The following is a 27,945-nucleotide window of genomic DNA, read 5'->3' as shown; positions in this document are numbered from 1 at the left end:
CAAACTTCTCAAAACTTAAGTTTTCACAGTGTCTGCTCTTACTGCTGTCCCACTGCCCCAGACTGACTTCCTCTTGGCAAATAATCTGGAATTCTGCTCTGTGGAGACTGAAGCATTTGAAATACATTCCTTCAGCTTTTTTTTTTTTTTTTGTCCATCCCACAATTTCTCTGTAACTTTATCCCTTTTTTTCCTTTGTTTTGTTCAGTCTCAGAAAAAAGAGGGGCTTTGTTCCTTTCCAAGGTTAATCCTTTCTCATGATCTCTTGTCTTATTCCATCATCGTCCATCCTCTCTTTCATATCTTCATCTCTGACTCTTCTTCCCTTTGACTATATATACACACACACACACACATATATAGTCATATATATATGAATGATTGCCCTATTTTAAAACCTGTCTTTACGCAGTCCTTTTAAAATAATCACTTCTCAACACCAAGCTTACAAAAAAGACTGGTCTATAGATCAACTGCATTTTCTCTCCTCATAGTCTTCAAACCATTGCGATTGAAATTCTGTTAAGGCATTCTCCTAAAACTTCTCTGTCAGAGTTTACCTCTCCATGAGCTCCAGCTAAATCATAAGGCTTTTCTTTTTCTTTTCTTTTTTAACTTTTCTGCCAAATGGGACACCATTAAATAACCCCTTCTTTTTTGAAACTTTCATTTTTCCTAGGCCTGCATGACACTGCCCTATCTTCATTCTTATTCTAACATAGTCACTTGTTCTTTATCAGTTTTCCCCCCTAAAAAAGTGTGCTGGTTTTAAAATGTGCCCAACGATACTTTGATATTCCCCTTCCCTTGAGTTGGGCTGTACTTGTGATTCTCTTACAATGAAGAGAGTAAAGCAGACTGGACTCTGTGTGACTTTCAAGACTAGGTCATAAAAGGCACTGTGGCTTTCTGTTTGCTTACCCTCTTAGAGCACCCACTCTCGGGAAAGTCAGTTTCCATGCAAGGAGCAATCCTATGGAAAGACTCACAAGGCAAAGAATTGACCCTCTAGCCGACAACCATGTGAGTGAGACATCTTGAACAAGAGCATCTATTCTACATCTAAAATGCTAATAAAGTCCACAGAGGACTATAGCCCTGCCTAACACATTGATTACAATCATAAGGCCTTACACCAGAACTACCCAGCTAAGCTGCTTCCAAATTCTGACCCTTAGAAACCAAAGATGATGAATGTTGGTTATTTTAAGCTCCTGAATTTTAGGTTAATTTGCTCTGCAGTAATAGATAACTAATACAGTAGGTAATACCTATGATTCTTTATCCCACTTCTTTTCTTATTATACACACTCTTTTTGCTGAACTTCCTTTTTTTCTAAAGGTGCATATATCTTTTCATTTTCTTTCTTCTAATTCTAGTATAGCTAACATAGAGTGTCATATTAGTTTCAATATGGTGATTTAATAATTCTATACTTAGTTTCAATATAGTGATTTAATAATTCTATACATTACTCTGTGCTCATCATGATAGGTGTACTCTTCATCCCCTTATATCATATATAATTCTACATCTAAAATGCTAGTACCCTTTTACATATCAGACTTACGTTTATAGTTTCCTCCTGAATATCTCTACCAAAATTGCTCCTTGTGTTTCAACGCTTACTACATTTTTATATTTATGTCTTCCAAATCTGCTTCTACTCTGGTCTTCTCTTTCACAGTTAAGGGAGGTATTATCCTTCTTATTTTATGAATTCAAAATCCTAGACTCCTCTGTCTCCAACTTGAACTTCACCAGGTAGTCTCTATTGAGGATAGGTTACATCAAGTCTTCTTTACTAATATCTCTTCAATCTATTCCTTCCTTTGTTTTATCATTGCTTATTTCTATTTCATGTAACTAACTCTTGTCCTACACTAAAACAATGGTTTCCCAGATTCCTATTTCTTCCTGCTGCCAATACTCTTCTTTCTTAAAGTTCTGATCAGATTGCTGTCTGGAGAAAAATTCAAAATTTCTTAGGATAGCATTCAGCCAGATTCCATCTGCTCCTTTCAGTTTTAGCCCTGATCACTTTTCACTACACATTCATTCTATATTCTAGCCAAATCAGTGCATTTCTCAAAAACATGCTATTTTACTCTGGTTTTTTTTCTTAAAGGCTAAAATGCGGAGGAATGTCTCTTTTCCTCAAGACTCCACTCGAATTAGGCTATTGCCAACTTGGCCTTCCTTGATCCTTCCCAAATAGAATCCAACACTTTTCTTTTTGATTACAAGGTTGTATCTGAAATAGCACTTCCCATGGCTGACTAGTACTATAAGAGGGATAACATTTCCCCTAATTAAACCCTGAGCTCCTTAAAGGTTTGTCGGTGCTAGCCTCCTTATAACTCTACGCAAGTGATAAACATATCAATAAATGTAGGTTGAAGTAAGGGTTTACAGTCTAATTTATGTGTTACTGAAGTAAAAATTATTGGAATTTTTAAAAAGTTAGCTTATAGAAGCATTTTCTAGTGTTTACCAAAATGACAATTATGGAGAAATGAAGCTACGTAATTTTTATAATACTTCGGTGTATTCAAGTAAATCTCAAGCAGTATGGAACTGAACAAACTTCATATCCTGATGGGTGACTGCTGATCTAAGTAGAATGTATTTTATCATTATGTATAGTTTGTACACATCAAAAAACACAAAAATATATTTCAGTGATGGGAAAGGCAAGTCACCTAACAACAACATTCTGGAAACATTGCTCTCTGTGATTAAGTCATTTAGGCCTCTTTTTTATAAACTTAAGAACATTTGTTACATCAACAAACATAACCAGTTCAATTAGCTTTCAGGGGGACATTGTAACTTGGACTTCAGTTATAAATTTCATTTGCATGTTTAAAACACACCTACGAGGTTCATCAGGTTGAAACTCTCCTATGGAACTAAAACCATGCACAGGGTATGCGTGATTTGCCATTAAAAGATGATTTCATTCAATTGCCATAAACAGAAAATCAGCAAGAACAAAAGAAACAGAACTTACCTATTGTGCTAACTCTGGCTGAAGGACTAGCTAATGCTGCTGGGACAGAGGCTTTGAGGGGGCCTGCCCCACTGTTTATTCTCAGAGCTGGCATATGGGGAGAGGTGGGTGATGTGGGTGATTTGCCATCAGAGGTCTTGGGTTTAGCTGATAGGTTCAGTGGCTGTGCCACTTCATCCTGCAATGATCATTAGAACATGAGCTGTGATAAGGCAAGGCTGATCAAAAATGCCTAGAAAAACACAGGTATATAGCCTGTCATTTCCCATAAAATTACTCTACCAATCAGTGATCTTAACATTCAACCTGTACATTACAATGTTTGGTTAGCTGTCAACAATGTCACTTTTAACTACATATTATGAAAAACCTTTAGTATAAGTACACGTGCACTCAACTATCCAGAAAGTATATAACTGATGTGATCTGTAAGAAATAGTCTTAAGCTATTCCTTGTACTACTCAGTTCTATTGAGAGACAATTACATAATTCATATAAAATTATGATGTAGGTAGGCTTTTTTCAACCTCCGAAGAACAGGGGTTGAATCCCAAGCACCTTTGTACCCTGCTGTTTAGACAGAGTACCTGGAATATCCATGATGGAGGAATTAAATGGTGTGTACCTCTGATCAGAACTCCTCTCCAAATTAAATACAAAAAAAAAAGAAGGAAACTTTCTAACTTTCTTAGAAAATAATCTTTTCTCCTAGGTTTCACAGAAACAGTTTTGGAATTGATCTAAAAATGAAAATAAACATAATCGACATACACCAATATGTACTATTTATTTATATGCGACACTGTTCTAAACACTTAGCATTATGTTTTTAAATCTAGATTTGTTTTCCAGATTTTCCTTACAATGTATGCCACAATCAATACATTGTGGAATGAAGATCTTTATGTGGTTGATCCAGCACATAGGGTGAATTGTTCATTACTTGAATAGGTCAAGTTTATGTAGTTTACATTCTATTTTATGCCTTTCTATATTAGCCCTTGTGTAATTTCATACATAAAATTTGTGTATACAATTATCATTAAAGTTTCTACCACATCCTTTATTAGAATCAGATAATATTAACGTTACCTCACTTTTTTATCACAGAGATATTAATTTCTTTTTGTGCTGTAAAATTAAAATATCATGTCATATGCTAAACCTTATTGTTTATAATATCTACAAGTTTACAAAGTGTTATTGTAGAATAAAAATTTAGTTTCCACTTAGCTACTGTTCTGTCTTCATGAGTTAAGAATGTAAAATATCTACCGGTAGTAGCAGGATAACTTGCTGAAAGTGGAACAATTTAGATTCAAATGGTGTGATTTGATGGCATGGAAACATATATTAATGTGTACAAAATTTTATATATATAGCTACCAAAAACCATTGAAATCACTTTATAAAAATGGTAAAATGGCATAATATGACATCTATTTAAAGTTTATATTTTTAAAGTGGTTTATTGTTATTAAATTCCATGGTTAGCTGCACTTAGGAAACTTATGAACAGACAAGAAGAAATTACTCTTTAACACTTTTATTTCTGTTTTCTGTTTCAGAAAAAAAGAACAGCTATCTGAAAATCTATGAGAATTCAAATGGTAATCTAGGATCACATTACATGTGTAGTAAGTTGATAACCATCATACCAAATTTATATGGACTCATGGTCTTAGAAGAAAGGAAGGTAAGCTAATTCCATGACTGGTTCACTATACAATTAAGAAAAGTTTACTTTAGCATTTTAAAAACTGCAGGGGCAAAATTATTCCTAGACCTTTTAGTCTAGAACATTTGGTTGAGCTGGTGAGCCATAATCCTTATACGTGATGTTAATGGTTGACAGAAACCTAGAGGTATTGTGCCCTTTTCCCCCCATACTGCAGTACGGATGGGTAGTTCGCAAATGTGATCCTTGGATCAGAACCAACAGCACCTGGGAACTTATTAGAAAAGCAAATTCTCTACTCTAGAAACTTTGGAGGTGGGTTCTAGCAACCCATTTTAATAAGCATTCCCAGATGATTCTGATACAGACTAACATTTGAGAGCCACACCTTATACAATATAAAGGGAGAAAAACTAAAAAAAAAAAAAAAGATTATTAAGCCTCAAAACCTTTTTAAAAAACTTCCTCAATATAGGGAGATAGCATTAAAAAAAATACATAATGTTGGGGCCCCTGGGTGGCTCAGCTGGTTTAGCATCCGACTCTTGATTTCGGTTTTGGTCATGATCTCATGGATCGTGAGACCTTGCCCCATGTCCCGTTCCGCTCAGAATCTGCTTCTCTCCTTCTCCCCCTTTTTCTGCCCCTCCCCCTGGCTCATTCTCCTCCATGAGCTCTCTCTCTCTCAAATAAATAAACCTTAAAAAAATAGCATAATGTTATCTCAATCCTTAAAATTTTAACAAAGCATAACATATGCTAATAATAATAAAGGAAAACATGCTTATGCATAATAAACTAAATGCTACTGACATTCAGTAGGCCACTAAAGATTAGGATCCAGATTTTCTTCTTGTTAATTCAGCCTAAATATCCAGTCAGATAGGAGGTTTACTGACTGTTTTCTATGCAGCCGTAAATATTCTAGACCCTTTTCCCTCTATCAGATGTATCTGCTTACTATTTTCTGTATGAAATTACTGGCTTTTGTCATGACAGCCTGAAAACTTCCTTGGACAGTATTCACAACTCTTGCAAAAGTTTTGAGGGGAGACTTGGAGAAATTAAGGTGGTTGTTTCACTTGACTGTGCAGAAAAAAAGAGAGGAAGGAATATATTCCCAGAGTTGCATGGGAAGAGATTTATGAGCACAGAGGAAATAGAGCGTGAGTGTGTACGTGTAGGGGGAATGATGGTGTTGACGAAGATGATGCAGATGTAGGTGCTGATGGGATATGAAGCATATGAAATGTCATATGCTTAGCTTTAAGCACTAAGAACTATTACATGCACGTACTGAAAAATGACTACCCAAAGCATTTATTAGAGCAAGAGACCCACTGGAACTCTTAATATTCTCCTCCATTCAAGGCAGCACAGATGTCTGAAAGCCAAAAAGTGCAAAGCCCCAAGGACATAATAGAGGTTGACAGTTCCCAAGTTGATAGAAATGTCATTCAAAATTGCCCTTTCGTTCTCTTTCATTGTGTGACTAGGCTAATGGTGTATTAATAAGAACCCACATGCTTGATCCTTATAGTGGTAACTATATAAATAATTTTGACCCATTATATGATATTATTTCACAATTTGCTTCTTCTAATAATTTCCTACTGAGCTACTACACCAAATACTTATTATTCATCAAGAATACAAAAATTACAGTAGTTTTCCCATTTTCTATTAATTATTTTTCATTTGACTAGATGAGAAATTTAAAACCCTAACTATAAAATGAAAGTGGGCTATTTATTTATGACCTGCATTGTCATAACTATGAATGTGTGCAATGAATGCCAAGGTAAGGTTTTTCTGCTTTGTTTTTTATTTGCAAGAACTTATTTAGGAGAAATTTGAAAGCTTAGCAAGATTAAACCCTACTCTTACAAATAAAGTATGCATTTTAAAATTGTAAGTAAATAATTTTTATATAAAAAATATAAGTAATTTTTAAGGTCAAGAAAGCACTGGAAAAACAGCATTTCTATGAAGTACACCATAAAGAGATAAGGAAAGCAATTTCTTTTTAATTACTTCTCCAATCGTTAAATGATGCTGCGATTTGAAAATTTTGAAAATAGCATATTTCATAATTAGTTAATTTATATACAAAGCGATAGTTAAGAAGAATCTCACATATCTGTTGAATAGTTCCAAAGTTGATATGCTAACCTAATATAAATAAAAGGCAAACATTTAAACTTAAGAAAATGTGGAAGCAAAGGTAAGCGAGTTTTTACCAGAAGGTTATTACTTACATTTATAAAATTCATTATAATATTTCAAATCATTTATTTAATCTTCAATTCTATGAAGTAATTAATAATCTCAGAAGGGAAACCAAAACTCACAAAGTTCTAAAGAAACCCAGGTTGTTGGACTCAACATACAATATTCTTTTTAGTTATATAACAAATTTAATCTTAAATTGAAAAAGACATTGATGCAATGGAATTTCTGAAGTTTAGACTTAACCATATAATTCTTCACATAAAAAAGCCACATAAAGGTCAATACACATGCAATAAAATGAAGGAATACATGCATTCACTACTTATATATTAGCTTAAAACTTAAGGCACAAATGTTGATTTATTTTGGAGATGTTTTTTGTGCTTCTCTGTTCTCTATACGCATAGCATCAAAAAGGTCCTTTGGTAGTGCTAAAGAGCTATTAAATTAGGCTATGTTTTAGAAAAATACCAAGGGTCCGTGTACAGTATGTCAGAAAATACAGTAATTTGTACAATAATGTGTAAGAGAATAATATTTCATACATATAAATGCAATTTTTAGGAACCTATTTATGATTATAACTTCTCCTAATAGAGTCTTGTCTAATCTAAAACAAGTATAATCTAAACAAACATACAGTTTCAGGCATATTCCACTTACTTATAGCTACTACAACTTGTCTAAAAGCAGACATTTCACTTAACAACAGTTTGTGGTCATGGTAATAGAAGTATTGTGGAGGTGTAATGAATTTGTGTCCTAGCCAATGAAAAGAAATGCCCCACACAGATAAATAATAAATTTGGATGAAGAAAATTATTTGACATAAACGTATAGCCTTAGATGCACTGGAGAAATATAACTGTCATCACAAATGCAGGATTATTCCACATAAACTTAACAAAAACTGTAAAATAACTATATAAATTTAAAATGTATTTTACTTAGATGATTTTCAAATAATACGTTTATTCTAGGAAATACATGTTAGTCTAACATAATTGTATAATATTCTTAATTTTTAATATGCAAAGACCAAACTGCTCACAGAAATCAAACATAATTTATCAGAGAAAAATCATTCTCCAGAATCCTGGAGGCTTAGGTCTCTCTCCCCACTCCTTAGTCTTTCTTTTTTTTTTTGCTAAGGAATTTTAATAGAGAACTAGAAAACAGGGATACCAGTATCCTAAGGAAATCTACTCCTTTCCCTTTGTCTCCTTGTCCTTCACAACAGAGAATATATCCACATGCAGGTCCTTGAACCACAAGGTGCACCAGCCAGGATGAGCAGATGATTATATCCTCCCAAATAAAAATTCCACCTTTATTTATATCTTTACTCATTCTCATTATCAAAATTTTTCTTTAAATAGTTACCTAAAGTCATTATTGAAAATCAAGTATTTATTTGGTACTTAACAAATTTAAAGCATTCTAATGGCAACCGGTAAGAACATATATATTTATGCAATCATTCATTCATCCATCGATTCATTCATTCATTCTTTATTGAATGAAATTTCAACTATTTATTACTTGGTGTTATATGTTGGGCATTTAGAACAATGCAAATTACCTGACATCTAGGCCTGTGGCTTTGAGGCTTTGCTCTTGGGTGGTACCATAATAAAGGAGCAAAGAACGTATCTACTTTGTATTTAAGCCTGCAGTGAAGATGTATGTGGCATTGTGTTTTATTTAAACTGAATTATTTGAGGATAGTTTGTCTATGTATTTAAATATATTCTTTCATTTATAAATATGATCTGATTCCTTAATAGCCATACAATGATTGAATTAAAAAATATGGAATTGAATTATTTGAGGATCGTTTGTCTATGTATTTAAATATATTCTTTCATTTATAAATATGATGATTCCTTAATAGCCATACAATGATTGAATTAAAAAATATGGAATTTCAGGCTACTTCCTCTGCACAATTTGAAAACTGTGATTGTCCCCATATTTTATCACAAATACTCATGTGAAGTAAGTAGCAATAGTAGCATAGGGGGAAGAGTAAAGCATTCATGAAACATATTGCAAAATTAATCACCTGGTTGCTATTATCCTCTTTGATGAAATAATCAGATTAAGTAGGGAAGTACACTACAGGTCGGATTGGATAATGTGCATTGTGGCTGCGCCTCTCTTCTCTAGCTTGGCTTTGCATTCATTGTCTATTCCTATTGTTCACTGTGGGAACCCTCTTGAACCTTTTCCGCTCAAATAAGGCATTTCTTTCTACAGTTCAGTAGAGATTGATTAGAGAGAAAAACAAAAACAAAACAATCTTTTTGGAGATCCAAGCGTCCCTGATCTTTCCTTCATGAACTTAGAACAGAAAAGGTTTGCATTTATGCTCAAGTGCCAAATTAATATAAGAAAAAAAACTAACCGAACATCTTAAATTATTTTCTTAGCCCCTGAAGAATAAGGGATCCTACTCATGCAGCTACTCCAACTCTCTATTTTATTAGTAGGTTCTTGGTGCCTAAAAATCAAGTCTATCATGAACAAATGTTTGCTTTTGGTCTTACAAATTGCAAGATGCCTTGTTAACCAGGCAGACAGAGCTCCAGGAATTCTTTGATAGGTATGCTACTATTAGACCTGATTGCCATTTAAATGCAAGTCTTAAGTTATGTAGCTGAGGGTAATGTATTCTAGCTTCTCACTTAGCTTCCTTATTTTGCCAGTTTATACTTTTGCTTAATATATACTGCTTCCTTTAAAAGAGGGTGCTAGGAGTGTAGCTGGGGGACGTTTGCTTCATTGAGATAATTTCATATTGTTTTTACATTTAAATTGTTGGCCTTTAATTAACTTACAGGTATTCACATAGTCATCATCATTTAATTTAACATGCTCCCTGTTCCTTCCCCATTAACATTTTAGTCGAGTATTTCCCTTGTTTTTTGCTTTTGATGATTTAATGCCTCTAAAATGTCAATTACATCCACAAAAACACACATATATATTTGAACACAAATAGAGCAAAGAATAAAGAGAGTGGCTTGTGGAATATCAATATTTCACATCCATTTTTTTTAATTAAAAAATTGCTTTGAAACACCTAAGCCAAATAATGCCATCCTGTCCACACACAAAGTCCTTCTGTGGTAGCCAGCCTCCAAGATGGCCCCCAATAATTCTTGCCTCCTGGCATTTATGCCCCTGAGTATTCCCCTCCCACAAGATATAGGACTGACCTATATAATCAATAGGCTACTGCAGAAAGGACAATTTGACTCCCGGTGCATTGTAGCTTCTACCTTCCTCTTTCTTGGATCAGTTGCTCCAGGGTATGGTTTCTCAATCTCAGCACTATTGACATTTTGGCTGAATAATTCTTTGTTGTGAATGACTGTCCCGTGCACTGTAGGATGTCTAGCTGTACCCCCCACCTCTACCACTAGATGCTTGTAGCACTCCGGCTCTGGCTGCAGCAAGCAAAACTGTCTCCAGACGCTGCCAAATGTTTCCTGGGGGACAAAATCATCCCCAGGGGGGAGCCACCTGCCATGTCACAAGGACACTCAAACGGCCCATAGAGAGGTCCACCTGGCAGGGCCCTGCGCGCAGCCTCTCGCCAACCACCAAGACGTGACTTGTTAGGCATGTGCGTGAGCCACTTTGGAAGTGGATGTACCAGCACCTGTCAAGCTTTCATGAGACTCTTGGCCAGGTCCATCCCGGTAAGCTGCTCCCAGATTCCTGACCTGCGGAAATTGTGTGGGATAAGCGTTCACTGTTTAACGCCACTAAATTGTGTAGTATTTTGTTAGGCAGTGATAGCTAATCCATCCTCCTCTGGAAGAAGTATAGCCAACACTTTTTTAAGTTCTTCCATGATTCCAAAGCATTTTTCACTGTGACTTCATTTTGACACCTGGAAAAATACTTGTTTCTCATTCTTCAGTCATAATACATGAATGCATTTCATGAATCTCCCTCAGCTTTACTTATTTACTTCGCGGAGCTAGATGTCATTCCTTTTTCTTTCTGGCTCTTTTAATATTTCCTCTCCCTTCTCTTTCACATTTCTAACTTAGCTTTTGAAACTTTCTTTAATTTTAGATTAACTATCTAACCTCTTCTTTTTATTTTCATAATGTGCTAAAAATACACTGTATGAATACAGTTTCTATATATTTACTTAGAAGAATGTCCTGTGAGAAGACCTTTAGCTCACAACACCAAATGAAAACCCACTCACAGAAATTCTGCCGAGTAAATTTTTCAAATGCAGAGCATTTGAAAAGAGGAAGAACAGAAGGAATAACGAGTGTCAAGAATAATATTTGATGAGAACAGTTATAACATGAGCCAGTATAAAATGTATGGTGTTTCAGATTCAACTTTGTTTAACCTCTGGTCCCTAGACAACTTCAAATTCCTAATAATAATGGTTATTTTGTCCTCTGGTGTTCATTACATCTGGATGATTGCTATTATCTTTTAAAATGATTAATAGTTCTTCTACCAAGAGGCTAAAAGAAAGCACAAAGTAGTACGATTTGATGTTAATAATCATACCAGTTCTTCTTATTAGCCTCTAAATGTAAACTTCCAAAAGCTTTTAAAAATACTTTAGAGAAATTAAAGACTTGGTCACTCCATGTACAGAGGAACATAATGTTTTCTTGGCACTACCTGATCAGTCCTTAAACACATAAACTAAAAACCATTTGTCATTGTTACTTTCTTGTTGGTTTCCCTTGAAGATATGTGAAAAAGAATCAAGACTACAAAATTATCAAATGATGGAATGGAGTCACAAAAAAACAAAATAAAGCAAGGGCTCTCGGAGCAATACAGCTTTACAAAATAAACTCTATGAAAATAGAAGCCACGCTGATCAGATCCCAGTACATTTTGGGGGCAGCACCTCCATCTGGACCTGAACGTACAAAACGAGCACCACAACCACTCTGCCTGAATCTACAAAAGGAATTAGTATCAAAAGAACAGCAGAACAATATAAACAACACCAATATAAATGAGTATAAACCCTCTGTTTCCCCCCATCCCACTTGGAGACCTATTATTGACGGGGGGGGGGGGAAATGATTGAAAAAATGAGTGGATCTTGAAGGAAAACAAACAAAATTAAATACTTTGGAAGATCCTTAGAGGGCTAAAAACACTTCTTTTCAAAAATATCTGTGGTTCTTTAGGGATTTAAGTTTTTATAGATCCTAAGAAAAGTTTGACCTGGTTATAAGCAGATAAACCATCTTTAGATAGTCATCCTGGGAGAAAAGGGAAAAGAAAGGGCAGGCATAATCATGCATATGTCACTTAATAGTAACTCTCATTTAATTAAATAAAAACCTCATTTCCAATGCCTACATATATGCATGTACAGGTTCCAAAGGGCACAAATCCTCCATAGTCTGGTGGACCCACTATTACTACTTAATGATTAATGACAGTTGTGACAGATAACCAGTGCATTGTGTCTATTTGGGAGACTTGAGTAAGGGCCAAATTGTCTAAGGCATAGAACCTTGGGGAAGGATGGACGTGTGTGTGTGTGAGTGCATGTGTGCGTGCATGCGTGTGTGTAATGGATCTGAAGGTGAATGAGACACAAAGAAAGAAAGTTAGGGAAGACTAAGGCAGCACCCTATTACTGACTGACAAACCACTGTATTTCATTTTATTGCATTAGTTGTTTTCTTGAAATGTTGATTGCAAAATTATCAGAGTTTAAATAGTTTAAGAAGGCTTTATTCTTTAAAGGGATGTTTATGGATGATCTGAGCACTCATCCTTTACAGTAACAACTTTCTTGAGGGCAGGCATTAGTATATTAATTGTTTTTATCACCCATATATGGCCTTGAATAGAAAAAAATACTAAATATTAACTACTAAATCTTAATTACATGGATAGTTAGAATTAATCAATGACAAACTCTTTTTTTTTTTTAAAGATTTTATTTATTTATTCATGAGAGACAGGGAGAGAGAGAGAGACAGGTAGAGGCGGAGGGAGAAGCAGACTCCCTGCTGAGCAGGGAGCTGGATGCGGGACTTGATTCCAGGACTCCGGGATCATGACCTGAGCCGAAAGCAGACGCTTAGCCGTCTGAGCCACCCAGGCGCCCAATGACAAACTCTTGATAAATTTTTTTCTTCTGTTGGTTTTTCATAAAGTGTTTTAAAATTTTCTCATAAAGTGTTTTAACTGTCAGTTTGGCTAGTCAATGATAGGAACACATGCACTACCATAAGATTTAAATCTCTTCAGATGAATTCTTCTCACTGCTTGAATTTCATAGTTCTTAAATCTCTTCAGATGAGTTCTTAAATCTCTTCAGATGAATTCTTCTCACTGCTTGAATTTCATAGTTCTTCCCAGTCTCCAGAGTTTGCTCCCTTTCTTCTTGCTTTCCCCTAGAGTTGAAGGTTTGACATCCCTGGGATGCACTGTTTTCTAGTTAGAGATGTCTGCTAACAGAGCCATTATCAGGGACTCCTGAGCGACTGGCTGCCTATTAATTTAACTTGAAACTTTACTAGGTCGCTGCATCTAAGCTACAACTCTTTCCACTCCATTCATTGCAGACAGAGAAAGAGGGGCAGTCACTGAAGACAAAGGGTAAAGTCCAAAGATAAGCAAAGACAAAATTTAAATGCAAAACTCACTTCTCTCACTCCCACTTGCTTTAACCCAGACTTGATTCTCACCCTTCAGATTAAGGGCAGTATTGGTGATTTTCCTTTCTGTATAGAATTAGACTTGTCCTTTGCCCTGGTCTCACTTTTTTTTTTTTCTCATGTGGTAGGGTTATTCTTTAATTTGTTCCAAAAGTATCTTTTAGGCGTTATTCCCAACTGTGCGAGTCATGGGAAAGAAGGCATTTATATTCCAGTTGGTGAAGCAATATACAGATACTGAATGATAAAACAGCTTAAGGCTGTGGAAGTTGCTATGAAATTTTAATACTTAAAGAAATATCATTGGGATTAATCTAAAAGAGTGTCATGAAGGAAGTTCTTTTGAAAATAAAATTGTATTTCATTTAGTCTGGATGATTTAGACCAAGAGTCTAAATGATTTACTAGTCTAGAATGGGATTCGGATTTTAAATCTTAGATGCTTAATTCAAATGCAATTTTTTAAACTTTTTATAAGGTTTTAATTCCCGTATCCTTGGATCCTGACATCACCTTTTCTGAAAACACAAAAAGGTATCAAGGGCATGAGTTCTTGGAATATTAGGTCCTATAAAATTTGCTATTTGGGATTAGAGGATTTTTACTAGACATAAAGATCGTTTTTCCCTTCCCCAAAATATTAATCAAACACAATTATTTTCCAATTATGATCAACTTAGGGTTTTTCCTTTCTCCTTTTCTCATAGATAACCTAATAGAGAAGGAATAAAAGAAAAGACATAGTATACGTCTCATTGAACAAGGAGTTATACAACTTTTACCTTGGAACTTCTATTTACTCCAAAAGAAAGGCTGATTTTGTCATGAAGAGACCTAGCTTCCCAAGAAGAAATAAATGCTTACAGTCCTATATACTCTTTGTTACATTAATATTTGGGAGGTGTCAGTTAAATATTACAAAACATATAAATGTACATCAAATAAGTTTAGTAAACTAAATATTAATACATTTGTAAAATAATTTGAATAGTTTTATATCTGTTCATCTTAATGCTGATTTTTTGATAGTGTTCACTTTACTTCCTGACATCTAAAAAACTTTACTAGTTACAAAAGCATCCTTATACATTTGTCTTATTTTAGTATTATAGAAAGAGTGTAAGATATCATGAAACTCACTTCACAGATAAGGAAACTGACATTAGAGATATTTAAGAATTTGTCAATGGTCATAACTTTAGTAAGCTTGGGACTTGAACTCAAGTCACTGGGTTCACCCAAGCCTAAGCAACTTTCCAGAGCTGCCCCTCTACCGTCTAAATGTCAACAAGGTGAAGGATTGTTAAGCAATAATTTCTCTGAAAAATCAGACTAACTGAAATCTTGTAATTTCTTCTTCATTCTCAAGAAACTGTTATACCCCATTATGACAGGGACAACGCAGAGCTCAATTTGGGTAATATTAGTCTGAACCCTTGCAAAATGTTTATAATACCAAATCATGAAATATTTTACCAAAGCAGCTACAAGGAAATTCCAGATGTATTCATATACCTAAAGTATATCATAAAAGAGTAAATATTTGAACTAAATGTATAAGCATCCTCAACACTATTATTTGATACCTATTTTGTTTCAATGTAAAACACACGTCTATTTACATACATCTAAATGGTGTCCAGTCATTTAGGAAGGAACTAATGTTGCAAGAAATGAAGAAGAGGATAGAAAAGGCCTTTAGCCCACCTACTGGCTTGACCAAAGGCTATGAATCTATCCCAGGTTTATTTCAAATGCGTTGTGTCAAAGGTTACCCACAGGCCATTTTATAGTGATTTATAGCCGATGTCTGCAAATCTGCTTTTATTTTAATGACAACCTCAATAGAGTCATTAAGGCATTCTTTGTCTTCATGGCAGTGACCAGGAGGGAGCTACTGTCTTTAAAGAATTTTAAGGGGTGATAACTATTTATATAGAATGTCAGTTAAGGCCAGTTTTTATGTTGTGCTCTAAAGGCAAAATATTTTTTTCCTCAATGTATTGAGATGCTTAGCTTGATTATATATTCTGCCTATCTCTGTTATAATATTAAATTCAAGGTATAGGCCAAAGAAAATTTAATAAAGATGAAAAGGCTTAGAATTGAGCATCAGGTAAGAGTCTGATTTTAATGATAATGATCTCAAATTTGTATTAAAGCTCTCACAGCATAATGATTCTTAAGTGTCTGTATTGAGTTAAGCATGTCATGAAGCATGAAGAATTGCAAGATTGATTTATCAGATATTCATTTAAGAAATAGGCAATTAAAATAATTAATGTGTAGTGAAACTCAGCTGTAATGCCTCATGTTTAATTTTTCTCAACCCATAACATTAAAAGAATAATACATTTCACAGTCTGGATGGCATAAAAGATTTTATATAGCAATTGTTATGATATCATTACATAAGAGTTTTGATCATATCTTCTAGACAGAACTAAGGAGAAAGAATAAGTGCATTTTTTTAGATTTGACCTTATTTTAAATGTTGCTTTGGGTCATGAGATTGCCAAATAAAATGAATGAATATTCTTGATTCTTGTCGTAAGGGATGAAATACATATATATATACACATAGATATGTTTATATAGAGAGAATATAAACTAATATATGAACATGTATAGGTGGAATATTTCTCTGCCATATTTAAGCTAGTTTGGCATAAAAGAGGAAAAGAAAATGATAAACTTAAAAAAGAGAGAAAAACAAAATAATCTTCCTGCCTAAAACTTCATTTGAACTGTCAATTAAACAATATAACGAAACTAGCCAATATTAGTATAAGCCTGTGCCTTTCATTTTAGCATCCACTTAATTCTTCAGCATCTGTAAGGGAGGCCAATCACTTGAAGATGTATTCCTACTAAACAAACCCATGATGCTAATATATAGACCGGAATGCCAATTAATTAATTTATACCTAGCCAGAATATTGTTGAGGTTTTTAAGGTAAACTTTTCCTAATTTGAAGATACCTGAAAAAGCAAATTTAGCAATGAGAATCAGGGCAGAAAGAAGTATATAGTGAGTGCTTCATTCAGACCATAGTAAGGACTAGTAAATTATGCATGCTTCAACTACAGATCATATCTCTCCAATGATCAGAATGTCCCCATTTCCTATATGCAGTGTTTCCCAACTACACTGATGGGATAAACAATGACAAATTTTACTTTTAGGTTCCATAATCTTCCTGTGTATACAGTCTTTCTACATAGTACAATGGCATTGATTGTTTCATTTCTCATAGGTACGATCCTATTCTGCTCATGCTGCGTTGAGATTATCCTCCAATGATTCAAGCCATGACCTCTGATACTTCCACCTAAGGGGCCCCAAACTCAAGTCACATGTTTGAACACAACATCTTGGTTTACTTCCACAGACGTTTTGCTTATTTGTTTGTTTATTCTTTTTTTTTTTTTAAAGATTTTATTTATTTGACAGAGAGAGAGCAGGAGAGCACAGGCAGGGGGTGCGGCAGAGGGAGAGGGAGAAGCAGACTCCCCGCTGAGCCAGAAGCCTGACACGGGGCTCGATCCCAGGACTGAGCAGAAGGCAGACTGACCGAGCCACCCAGGCGCCCCTGTTCGTTGATTCTTTTAACAGAACTAGAGCAATGGTTGCATGTCAATTAGTATACTTGGTGCTAAGAATGAGTAAGAGATAGTCCCTATGCTGAAGAGACTCAGAATCACACAGGGAAGACAATGGCAATCAAGTGTTAATAAGGGCTCTGGGACACAAAACAAGGAGTCTGCATCCATGTGGAAGAGTCCCATATGATGGACTAGCCAATGCTACGTAGAGGCGGTAGCTGAGATAGATCTTACGAGGAGGTGCAAGGCAAGAGGGAAAAGTGGAATGAAGAGGGTAAAAGGACCCTGGAAAGCTGGAGTGGCACAAACATAGGCAAAAAGTGGTGGAACAACATGACACACAAGGAAGTGACTCCACGTGGAGCGCACAACTGCTGGGACTGGGAGAAAGGCAGAAGTAACAAATCAGGCTCGTGAGGTGAGCGGGGCCGCATCACAAAATGCCAAGGAGGTTACACTTCATCCTTGGGACACTTTTCCTTACATTTGTGTTCTTCTTAACTATGTTCCCAGTATTCTAGATGTGAATTACACATCACCTTATTTCTCAAAAATTCACATGAAACCCAACACTCTTGTTCTTTCACTCCTACGTGCCTCTGTATAGGCTGTTTCCTTCAAAACCCTTCTAAGTGGCACATCTTCTGGAAGATATGCCTCATTCCCCTATTTCTCCCCAGGTTGTGATGGAAACTTTCCCCTTACCTCCAGATTATTCTTTGCCCAGTACTTAGCCCACAGTATTTTAATTGTTAAGTTTGTTCATCTTCCTCATTACATTGTATGGGGTGTTAATTATTGTTCTTTTTTGGTTCTACCATACTGTCCAGCATATCATAGGTGCTCAAAAAGTTTACTGAATAAACCTCAGTAAAAAGTGACTCCAGAAACCTCATCTATGAATAACATAGTCATTATGCAGTTTAAAAAAATTATATAAACCAGTGAAGAAACATATAGCTTTGTTTCAAGCAAACTGTAGTCTATTGCTTGGAAAATGTCTTTTTCCAAAGGAAGATATTCTCATTCCTCTTTTTCCAGTAGTAAGATATCTCATGTAAACTAAGTCATATTTTATTAACCATGTGTAGTAAGTGCATCTTGTTTTTTAAAATAGGATTCAAGTACATTTTGAAAATATCTCCTAAAACCTTTCTTAAATACTTCTTTTTATCTCATTAAATTTCCGGTATTTTATATATGCCAAGAATTCTAGAAAATAATATGGTTACACCAAAAGGCCCAAGAGTTCACTTGACAATAGCTAAAAGACATATTTCTGAATTAAAAACAAAATCCTTACACAGACACATTCTCTTAGATCCTGTGGTATTAATAATTTAACTGCAAAAATAGACACATAGTGAAAACTACAACACAGTGATAACTATGGTTCAAATTCATATTATTAAGATCGAGTTGTGTAATATAAACATGTAATCTAGTAAACATTTATTGAGCGGATAGTATGGGCCAGCCACTTAAAATTCAGTGGATGAAGGAAGTGTATCTAGTATGATCAATCTCATGAAATTGATTTTTCTCCAATTATTTTATTGCAAGTCCATAAATTATAGTCCCATATGTAACAGACCAGAATTCTAGTTCAGGGCAACTCTAAGAAAGCTAATTAAAAAAATCCAAACAAAACCAAACATTACCCAGCGGTTCTCTTAAAACTGGATCAGAATTATCATTTTTTTAGATAAATGACAGCACTATTTACATGAAAACTGGCACTAAAAATTCCATCAGCTGACCCAAAATTCTTGTCTTGCCCTGTATTTATATAGGATTGACCTGCATATTGAGCTCCTGCTGACTTGAAATGAAACTTTGATCCTCAAAAGAGTTACATGGAGAAGTATAGAAAACACAAATCTGTACTTATTTAAGGACATTCCTATTGCTGTCATAATGCTTTTATACATACTTCACAACAGAATATTTTTCTTATGCTATTTTAAGTGCTACTGGAAATACCACAAGAGAAAAATTTTTGCAGTATTTCATCCTTTCTATTTTTGGGTTCAATTTCTTTTTCTCCTATTTATGAAATATCTACACTGCCAAAAGTCATCAAAATTGTACAACAAACCATAACAGCTCAAATTATATAATGAACTAGAAAAAAATAAGATTCCTTGGTTATGGGAAGGCCCAATTTAAATGAAAGTCTCATACAGAATTCCAGTACTGATAATTGGTCTCGCAAAGATCTACAACAGAGTTTTAATAAAAAAATATTTTGTGGTTTTACAAAACTGTAGGGTTCTTAGTATTTTCTAGTATTGGCAAACAGCTTGGGGGAAAAAGCATTTTTATCTATTTGAGTATACACTTTCCCCCTTCATATTATTTTGGTATTGTAAGACTTGTAAAATGAAAATTGTGGTCTTTATTTTTTTTCTAAATTTAGAGATATCATCTTTCTTCTTTTAAAAATAAAAACCATAAAGGGTATGTTTTTAACTGTTGGGTTCTAAAAAAGTTACTCAATGGAATCAGCTAGTCTGGTGTTAGAAGTTAAGGGCTAAAAGCTGTGGGATATTGCAACCGTAAGTCATGCAGCTCATAAGGAGGGGTGTGTAATTCTAAGAAGCATCCAATTATATTATCTACAAGGAGGTCCAGGACTAGAAAGGGGCATATTCTTCCCATGAGAACTTTAGGATACCTTAGGATTCAGGTTAAGGGAAGCTGCTAGCTGTTCTTGACATTTAGACACTTGCATTTGCAGGCATGCTCCTCTCTAAGCAGCACGCAGTTAAACAAGTTCTTAACAATACTCCATACTCTGAGCAAGTAAGAATGCACTTTTTAAATTTAATATTTCTAAGATTAAATTTTCAGTGAGAAAACTTCTTATGCAATATAGAAAAAATTTCAAATATATTTTCAAGTAAAAAAGAGTCATAAAATTATTTCCTAAGTCCAAAAACAAGAGCTATTCTATGTTTTGAATGCTATTCTGTGTCTCCTATGTCCTCACACTTTAAGATATGTAAGGTAAGGAATACATGCTTATGAATTCCCCCGATCATATTAAGCAGACCCTAAACAATAATTCATGGTCCATGTGAATTATACCACTCATTGTGTATCTGTTGAAGACATCTTTTTTCCTCATGTAATACTAATCAATTCATAAAATCCGGTCTTTCTTTAAAAAGCTGTAACTAAGAATAACTATGTTTTTTGGCTGATTATGGCCAGTAAAGAGAAACTATATAAAAGATGATGGAGAATTTCATTATCTTATAACTCTTTGGATAGGCTCTGGATTATAATAGTCTCTATTTCTTGTTAGGTATAATTAAGGCTGCTTCCATATCATATGTGCATGAAAAAAATGGGAAAATAGGTGTAACTAAAAAAGAATCTCACTTTATAGAATATAATCTAATAATACAGATATTAGCAAAACTTTGTATATAAACTCACTATCAGTAAAATAAATAAAATCTTAAGTGCATTATAAATATACATGCTTAAATAAACCATAAAATAATTTTTACTAAGAAAATAATCACATTATTGATAGGAATTTTATGGAAACTTTACAGAATTTTTTTTTTAAGTTGGCAGCATTGCATGTTTACCTGACAAGTGTGATTTCAATGAAGTTTTTGACTAGAGAAAGGAAGGAAGGAAGGAAGATGGGAAGAGAGGGAGAGATGAAGGAAAGGGAACAGGGAAAGAGAAAGAGATTTTCAAAGAAAGTTGTCCTCTCAAAAATACTCAATTCAGGAGACTGCAGGTTTAACTTAATGATGAAAATAATGCTATTCATAATTTAAAAATACTCATTTATAGTTGTTTTAAGACTGTAGCACACACAAAAAAAGATTGTAGCACATTTTTTCACTGATTTTTTTTAAGCTAGCTAAAAGTCTGCTACATTTGGCAGATCTCTTGAAATCATACTTGGTTAAAAAGTTTTGGGTAAAAATCAAAAATTTTTTAAAATATCAAAAGCAAAATTCAGATTAATTAGAAATTAGGGTCTGTTTTCCTTTGTGGCTTATTAACGTGATCAAAAGTAAATAAGTAAAATAAGTGAAATAAGAGTTCCAAAACTCTTATGATCACTAGTAAATAGTAATTATAATTTTTAAGGTGACTACATTTGAATCAATGCTCATGTGTTAGTGTTAGTACCAAAATATCACTCCAAAAACTCAACCTTGCAATTTGCTTCATATAGATGGTGACAGGCACTATTAAGGGTGTATGTTTTCTCACATTACTAATGAAAAAAGACTGATGAAGTAAGTGAATCTGAAGAAAACCCAGGAAATATTTTAGGTTAAATCTACACTCCTGGCACTCACTTGCTGCCTTTAATAAGTCTATACATGATTGTCTTTTTCCATCCATATCCATGACTGCATACTTCACTATATACTCCGTGCTCCATGAGGGCAGAGATCTGTCTACACTACGTGCCAGTATCCTCAGGTCCTAGGACTCTGACTGACACATCACAGGCAATTAATAGACACTCGTCAAATTAAAGCGTCACGTCTCTCCAATGGCAAGGTTCAGTATATGTCATTAAGGCTCAAATTCCTCAGTATTTCTAGGGAAGTACTGTAGAGATGCTTAAACTATTAATGAATTGGCCCAAGGGATAAAAGAAAAAAAATTTCCCTCGCCTCAAAAACATAATGCCCTAAGAAAGGAAGACAATGAGTAGGTAATTACAATTTACAGATTAATAAATGATATGGTGAATGGAAAACCTATTATTTCTCTCTAAATTGAATGCACTTAGAATATAGTTTAACTCCTTACCAAGAAGTCCTATGTGATCTGGTCTTTTTCATTCTCAGCCTCATTTCTTATCATTCTCCCTCATGTTCACTGCATTCTAGCTACTCCAGCCTATTTTCCAAGCCCTGAATTTATCAAACTCACTCACATATTATGGTCTTTGCAACTGCTGTTCCTCCTATTTAGAATAGCTTTCCCCCAGATCTTTGCAAGTGCTTTTCTTTTCATGATTTGGGTCTCAGACAAGATTTGCTTTATATCTCTGTCTCAAGATTTCCTTGCTCACCCCCAGGAATTTTATCTTATACTATGTTTTATTTTCTTCACAGCACTTAACAATATATGTTAAAATTATCTATTTGTTTAACTGCTCCCATTTTGTCTCTTCCTCTTAGACTGTAAGATCTTAAGAGGACAAACTGTTTTGTAGATAGCTATAGGAGGTAGTTCTACTGTTTTGAATTGAACTTGACACACGACAGGCATGAATTAATACTTGTTGAATCCGTGAATGATAGATGTTAAGCGTAGGGTGCCATAAAACCCTGAAAAGGAATAGTCCTTTAAGAACGAGAAAAGAACAGAGCTAAGAGATAGGAAACACTTCCATGAGATATTGTTTGGGCTCCTGATTAAACCAGGCCTGAAGTCAGAATAATTTTTCTTTTTAATATGAGTGAGTACATTTCCTTTCTACTTGATCCAGTTGGGGTTGGGCTTTCTATTACTTGCAACTGAAAGAGTACTAACAAATATAATTGTCATTCAGTGAAACCACAAGCTGAAATCCTGGAAAGCTGATTGCAATTCTGTTTAAATAAGGGTATTGTGACATTAAGAGTTACGCAGAATAAAATAATGCCACCTCATGGAGTGGTAGGAAAGTGACCTCGTGAGGCAGTTGTTACATGTTGGACGGAATACTTTCTGGGTTTCCTTCTTACTTAAGCTGCTACATGCCTATAAATAAAATGTCTGATACATTTTGCTAGATAAATGACACTTTTGAATAGGCTGGGTTTTGAACTTGTCTTCAGCTTAGAGGTACATCTCTTTAATTTTTTTGACTCTTACATCGGCATCTAATTACTGTGTTTTCTTTCCACTCTCCATTTTGTAATGTTTATAAATACTGTAGAATGCTTTGTTCCCTCTAGAGAAAAAAATCTATTGAAAAAATATAACTAATGAATATGTATTTATGCTATTTTCCATCAATCTAAATAGGACATTGATATTTGTTGTCATTTTAAAAACATATCTATACTTTGGTGCATCTCTGCGAGAGAGACCATTAAAATTCTTCCTGTTTATGAATAAGAAAGATGCATAAACAAATATATATATGATTAAATAAAGAGAGAATAAAATCTGAGGGCTAGAGGAGTCCTACATGGTTTCTCTTCTCAATTCTCCATTCAAACACTTCCAGCACATGTATGGCCTAGAGGGATGGAAAGGGGTCAATAATCAGCTCAAATGAGGCACTGATCATTTCCGTAGGATAGAAAATAAAGCATTTGAGCTGATTTGAAGTACATTTTAAGAAGGTGAAATTATAAATGCTTTCCTCAAAAGAAAGGTAACTACAGACGTGTGCTTTTGCTTCCTCAGTCTCTGACATAGTAATGACTTATCCTTTCTAACCATGATGTTCTAGTTTAACTGAGGTTAAACTAGATCCTCCTCCTACACAGGGACATCCTTTCATATTGCTGTTTTTCCTCCCCATCTATATTATTTAGGTTCTAACTGCCTGGTTTTAAAATTAAAATGCCGTAATCACAGCTTTTTGGGTGGTAAATCTTCTTTGGGCTGGATCTAGTTTAGAAGGCAACATTCATTGAGAAAATGTGATTCTGTGGATCTTCCGTGTCTGCACATGTGCAACATCCTCTTGCTTTCCCCATGGTTGGCATTATTAAAAAGCTTTGACATGGCTCATCAGAGCTGGCTGCTGTGTTCAAGACAGGTTCCTGTCAAAACAAACTCAGTATACTGGGGAACACAGGCTAGGCCAGTAGAATTCAGAGAACATTGCCTAAATCCTTCTGTCTGTTTTGCCTTTAAAGAGAAAACATGCCATGATTATGACTGGTCTATCTCTTTGTTTTATAATTTCTATTGTCTTTGTCTTACAAATGTGACCAACCCCTCTTTTCCTGAGTCATAAGAATGTATCACCAAATGACCTACTTGGACATTAAATACCACTGTGTTCAGAAGTACCTAGCTGTTTGAGATTCCTGTCTACTGAATACAGATGAAAAGGAAAGGAGGAAGCTCATCACAGGGGTTCTGTTGATAACACTTCATTTAACATATTTCAGTTTAGCAACATGGGACCGCAAAAAGAAAACTATTTTATTTAAAATGACAGGCCACTATGTTATATTCACTCTACGTATGTCCCACCCAGGAAATGATGATAATGATAATGGGTACATTTCCAGTTTAACTCTATGGGGTGATTCTGCTCAAAGGAATTCACCTTTTGAGTATGACACATCTATATCACACCTCAAAGGCTCACAAAATGGTTATTTCACAGATATTGACATACTGGAGAGAGGGGGGTATTCAACAGCTATTCAATAAAGCACAAAGCAGCTGTACAGAGCAAGGTATCAGGGAGATTCTAGCATTTAATTGATACGCCAGACAGTGTTTAAAGCATAAGAATAGAAAATGGGCAATTTGAATGTGGTTATAATTAGCTGAGGCTAACATCCCCCTCTGTGCTGAAGTTTTAAGAAAAGTAAAATCTGTAAAAAGTACCAAGTCCAACAGTTTTACAACGGATCTGTGATTTTATTTGGTCTTACACTTGTAGAGGAATGGTAGTTCCTCTCTTATTAATACTATTTAAGTACTCTGGATTATTTAGAGATACCACACTCAGAGGCCAGTTCCAGCCCAGTGTAGCCAAGAATGATTATTTGTGATCTTGACCTGAAAAGGTCTAAGAATAAGTCAAATACTAATATTCTAGGAACTTGTGCATATTGGAAATGACAGCTCTAGCAACTACTACTACTCAAAATTTTTTGTAGCCAGATAAAATGTGGAAAACGCTCAATGAAATTATACTGAACAGTCCTTTTCAAACTTTTCATTATGGACGTACTCCTAGTGAAGGCCTTAGCACTTCCTGGGTCATTTAAAACTTATGGGATCTCTTTGATTTCTTGTGGTTTAACATTAAAGAATGTTTTTATCATATAGTTTGCGTTGGTGGTGGTTCAACTTAATTGTGCTTTACACTGCATGTGTACTTTTGTATTCAGCCCTTCCCCTCAATTGGCATTGCAGAACACTATCTCAAAGTTAGCAAAAAGCTTTATTTCCCAAATCTCCTGTTAGAACTAATTTTTAATTAAGATGAAACATGATTATCCTCTGATTTTTCATGCTCCCAACATCATGCTAAATAATCTTGTATGTGAACCACAGGTTGTGACTCATAGTATTAAGCTACAAAATTCTACCCTGAAGATGAGTGTGTACCGATGTAATGCTTATTTGATGGCATGAAACTACGTGATTGGTACCATTACAGTAAAAAATAGGTGTCTTAATAAGAGTCATGGGCAAGTCTGACATTATTATCACAAGCACCTGGTCACCAAATCAGAAAAGATCTTCATTGCTACACTCATGAAACAAGATCTGATAATAATACAGTTCCACTTCTTGCTTCTGAACATGAAGCAATATTTATAAGGATATTGCAGCTGAAAGAATCTGATTGTTGTGTCTGATCAGCTGGCTAGGGCTGTTTTTGGCTTGTTGGGAATATTTCTTTCCCTTGTCATAACTCCCAGGTGCTACTGCTGAGCAAATGGAAACATCGCTGCTAGAGGTATTTGAAAAGAACAAAAAAGAATTGATTTGGACAATCTATGTGCTGCTGTCATTGATAGAGACACAACTGTGACCGAGAAGTATGACTAGGGTCAGAGCAAAAGTAAAAGAAAAGCACCTAGGAATTCTCCCTTGTCATCAGCTTTTTAAACTAACTACTCTTGGTTGTTGGAGGCAATATACAAGTTTTCATCAAATGCCAAGAGACATTTAATAGTAGTTACAAGTTGCTCTTATAATTTTTTCAAGAGGTGGCTACTTTCCCAATGGCAAATCACTTAAAATGTATAGTTCAGATGGTCAGCACATCTACGACATATGAGAATTCCTCAGTGACATGGGATTATAAGTCTATTCCTTACCAACAGTTGTGTAGGTGGTGTTTGAAATTGAGGAAAAATGTTCTTCCTCCTATGGTAACTATTTTAAGGCTGACCTTGATTCTATTATTTTTTTAAAGGAATAATTTATTCTTACAAAACAAATGTTATCAAGAGATTAGTTACTATCACAAAGAAAGCTATCTAGGTTTTTAAAAGACCGCAACAAATAATTCAGGAAGTCATTTATAAATAAGGAAATATGTTGGTGGGAAATAGAAAGTCACTAATACATTAATCCATCCTGTGGCAAAACGCTAAACTATGAATAAATCAATTTATTTATTTTTTTATAAACAAATCAATTTAAACATTTGTTGAGGAATTTAAACAGATTGAGGGCAGCAATACTGTATATGAGATTTAAGGACCAATACAGCTAAACAATACCTTAACTAAATAATTTTCCTTAATATGACAGTATTTCTTATGTTCCCTTTAGACAAGATCCCTTATACACAAAAGTTCATGATTTCTTACTTTCATTCAAAGTTATTTACCAATGTTCAGCAATAAACTAGCTGTGAGGACACACAGGAGCTACGATAATATCTCTGAAGAGCAAAATATATTTCTTTTTGTTGGTTAATGAAAAGAATGGTCCTGGAGTAGAATCCAGAGGGGAAAAAATGAACTAATTTTTAAAGAGACAAGTGTACATGTATTAAAAAGGGTTTTATGTGACACCTGAGAAATTTAAAAAAACCTGCTGATGACCTTAATATTCTAATCATTGGCAAAACAGATTCTTGGCTTTTTCCTAATAAAATTAAGGCATTAAAAAAGAAAGAAAGAAAGATTAACCAATGACAATATGTTAAGTATTAATGAAAATAGTTCATAAGCAGTAAGTTCAAGGATATATCACTCAACACGCAACGCTACCCATATTCTCCAATGCAGATTTTGAAGAGACCAGATTTCTTTCTGTGTCTTCGTATTTACAGAACACAATTCCTGTTTGCCGTTTTTAGAGGTTCCTTGTGAACCCTCTAAAGGTTTCTTTATCATTTAATATTATAAATAATTATGTTCCTAGGCGGCAGTTCAAAGCTTGGTACAGCACTCGTACAACACCACAGGCAGGTCAGGTGACCTTTCTCCAATTCTCCTCTCTCCGGTGCTGAGGACAGACAAAGTGATATGTCTGTCATACGCCATTACCATTAGAACAGAATCTTGTTCTTTTATTACAACTGAACTCCGCCAGATTTCTCAGCAGGAATGCTAAGTGAAATCAATGTCTTGGATTTCCAGGCTGAGCTTGGAGGTCACAGCCACTCTATCATTTCTCAGCATTATCCTTTCTCGTGCGTGCACACACTCCCCAAGCCTCCAACTGGCACACAGCAGATTGAAAACAGCATGTATCAGAGACTCACGCTGTACAATTTTACAGTCTTTTGGAGCCCCCTCCTTTTGACTCCCCCCTTCCATTTTTTGCAAATTGCAAATAAGTTTTGTTTGTGTCCTTCTCTAGAGTTGTGAGTCAAAGGCAAAGGCACACCTAGGAAGAAGGGCAGGCAATAAAACCCAGAGAACATGGCTGATTTCTGAGAGCTGCCAATAAGATCATTTTCTTTACATCATCACCTGGACGTGGCTGACAATTCCATTGTTCCAAACAATAAATAGATCTTAAACGTAAACCATCAGTTTGGTTTACGCCAGGTAGGTATGCAGTCACACAAAGCCCACTGATAAAATAATTCTATTT

General features: G+C 34.9%; 1 protein-coding gene across 9 annotated transcripts in view; it reads right to left on the bottom strand.

Annotated features, from left to right (window-relative positions):
• SOX5 (SRY-box transcription factor 5) overlaps positions 1-27,945 on the bottom strand; it is a 1,011,837-nt gene that overhangs the window by 40,902 nt on the left and 942,990 nt on the right. For all 9 annotated transcript variants that reach the window (XM_073877852.1, XM_073877855.1, XM_073877854.1 and 6 more), the window contains one exon: positions 3,015-3,192. In XM_073877852.1, the coding sequence (XP_073733953.1) occupies positions 3,015-3,192 (178 nt within the window). The remainder of the gene's footprint in view (positions 1-3,014; positions 3,193-27,945) is intronic.

Source organism: Callorhinus ursinus, unplaced genomic scaffold (assembly GCF_003265705.2).
Source record: "Callorhinus ursinus isolate GAN/ISIS: 27379988/994484 unplaced genomic scaffold, GSC_fseal_2.0 scaffold27, whole genome shotgun sequence".
In the NCBI taxonomy this organism is placed as follows: domain Eukaryota; kingdom Metazoa; phylum Chordata; class Mammalia; order Carnivora; family Otariidae; genus Callorhinus; species Callorhinus ursinus.
The sequence above is the reverse complement of the archived record's forward strand: the minus strand, read 5'-3'. Positions and strand labels throughout refer to the sequence as shown.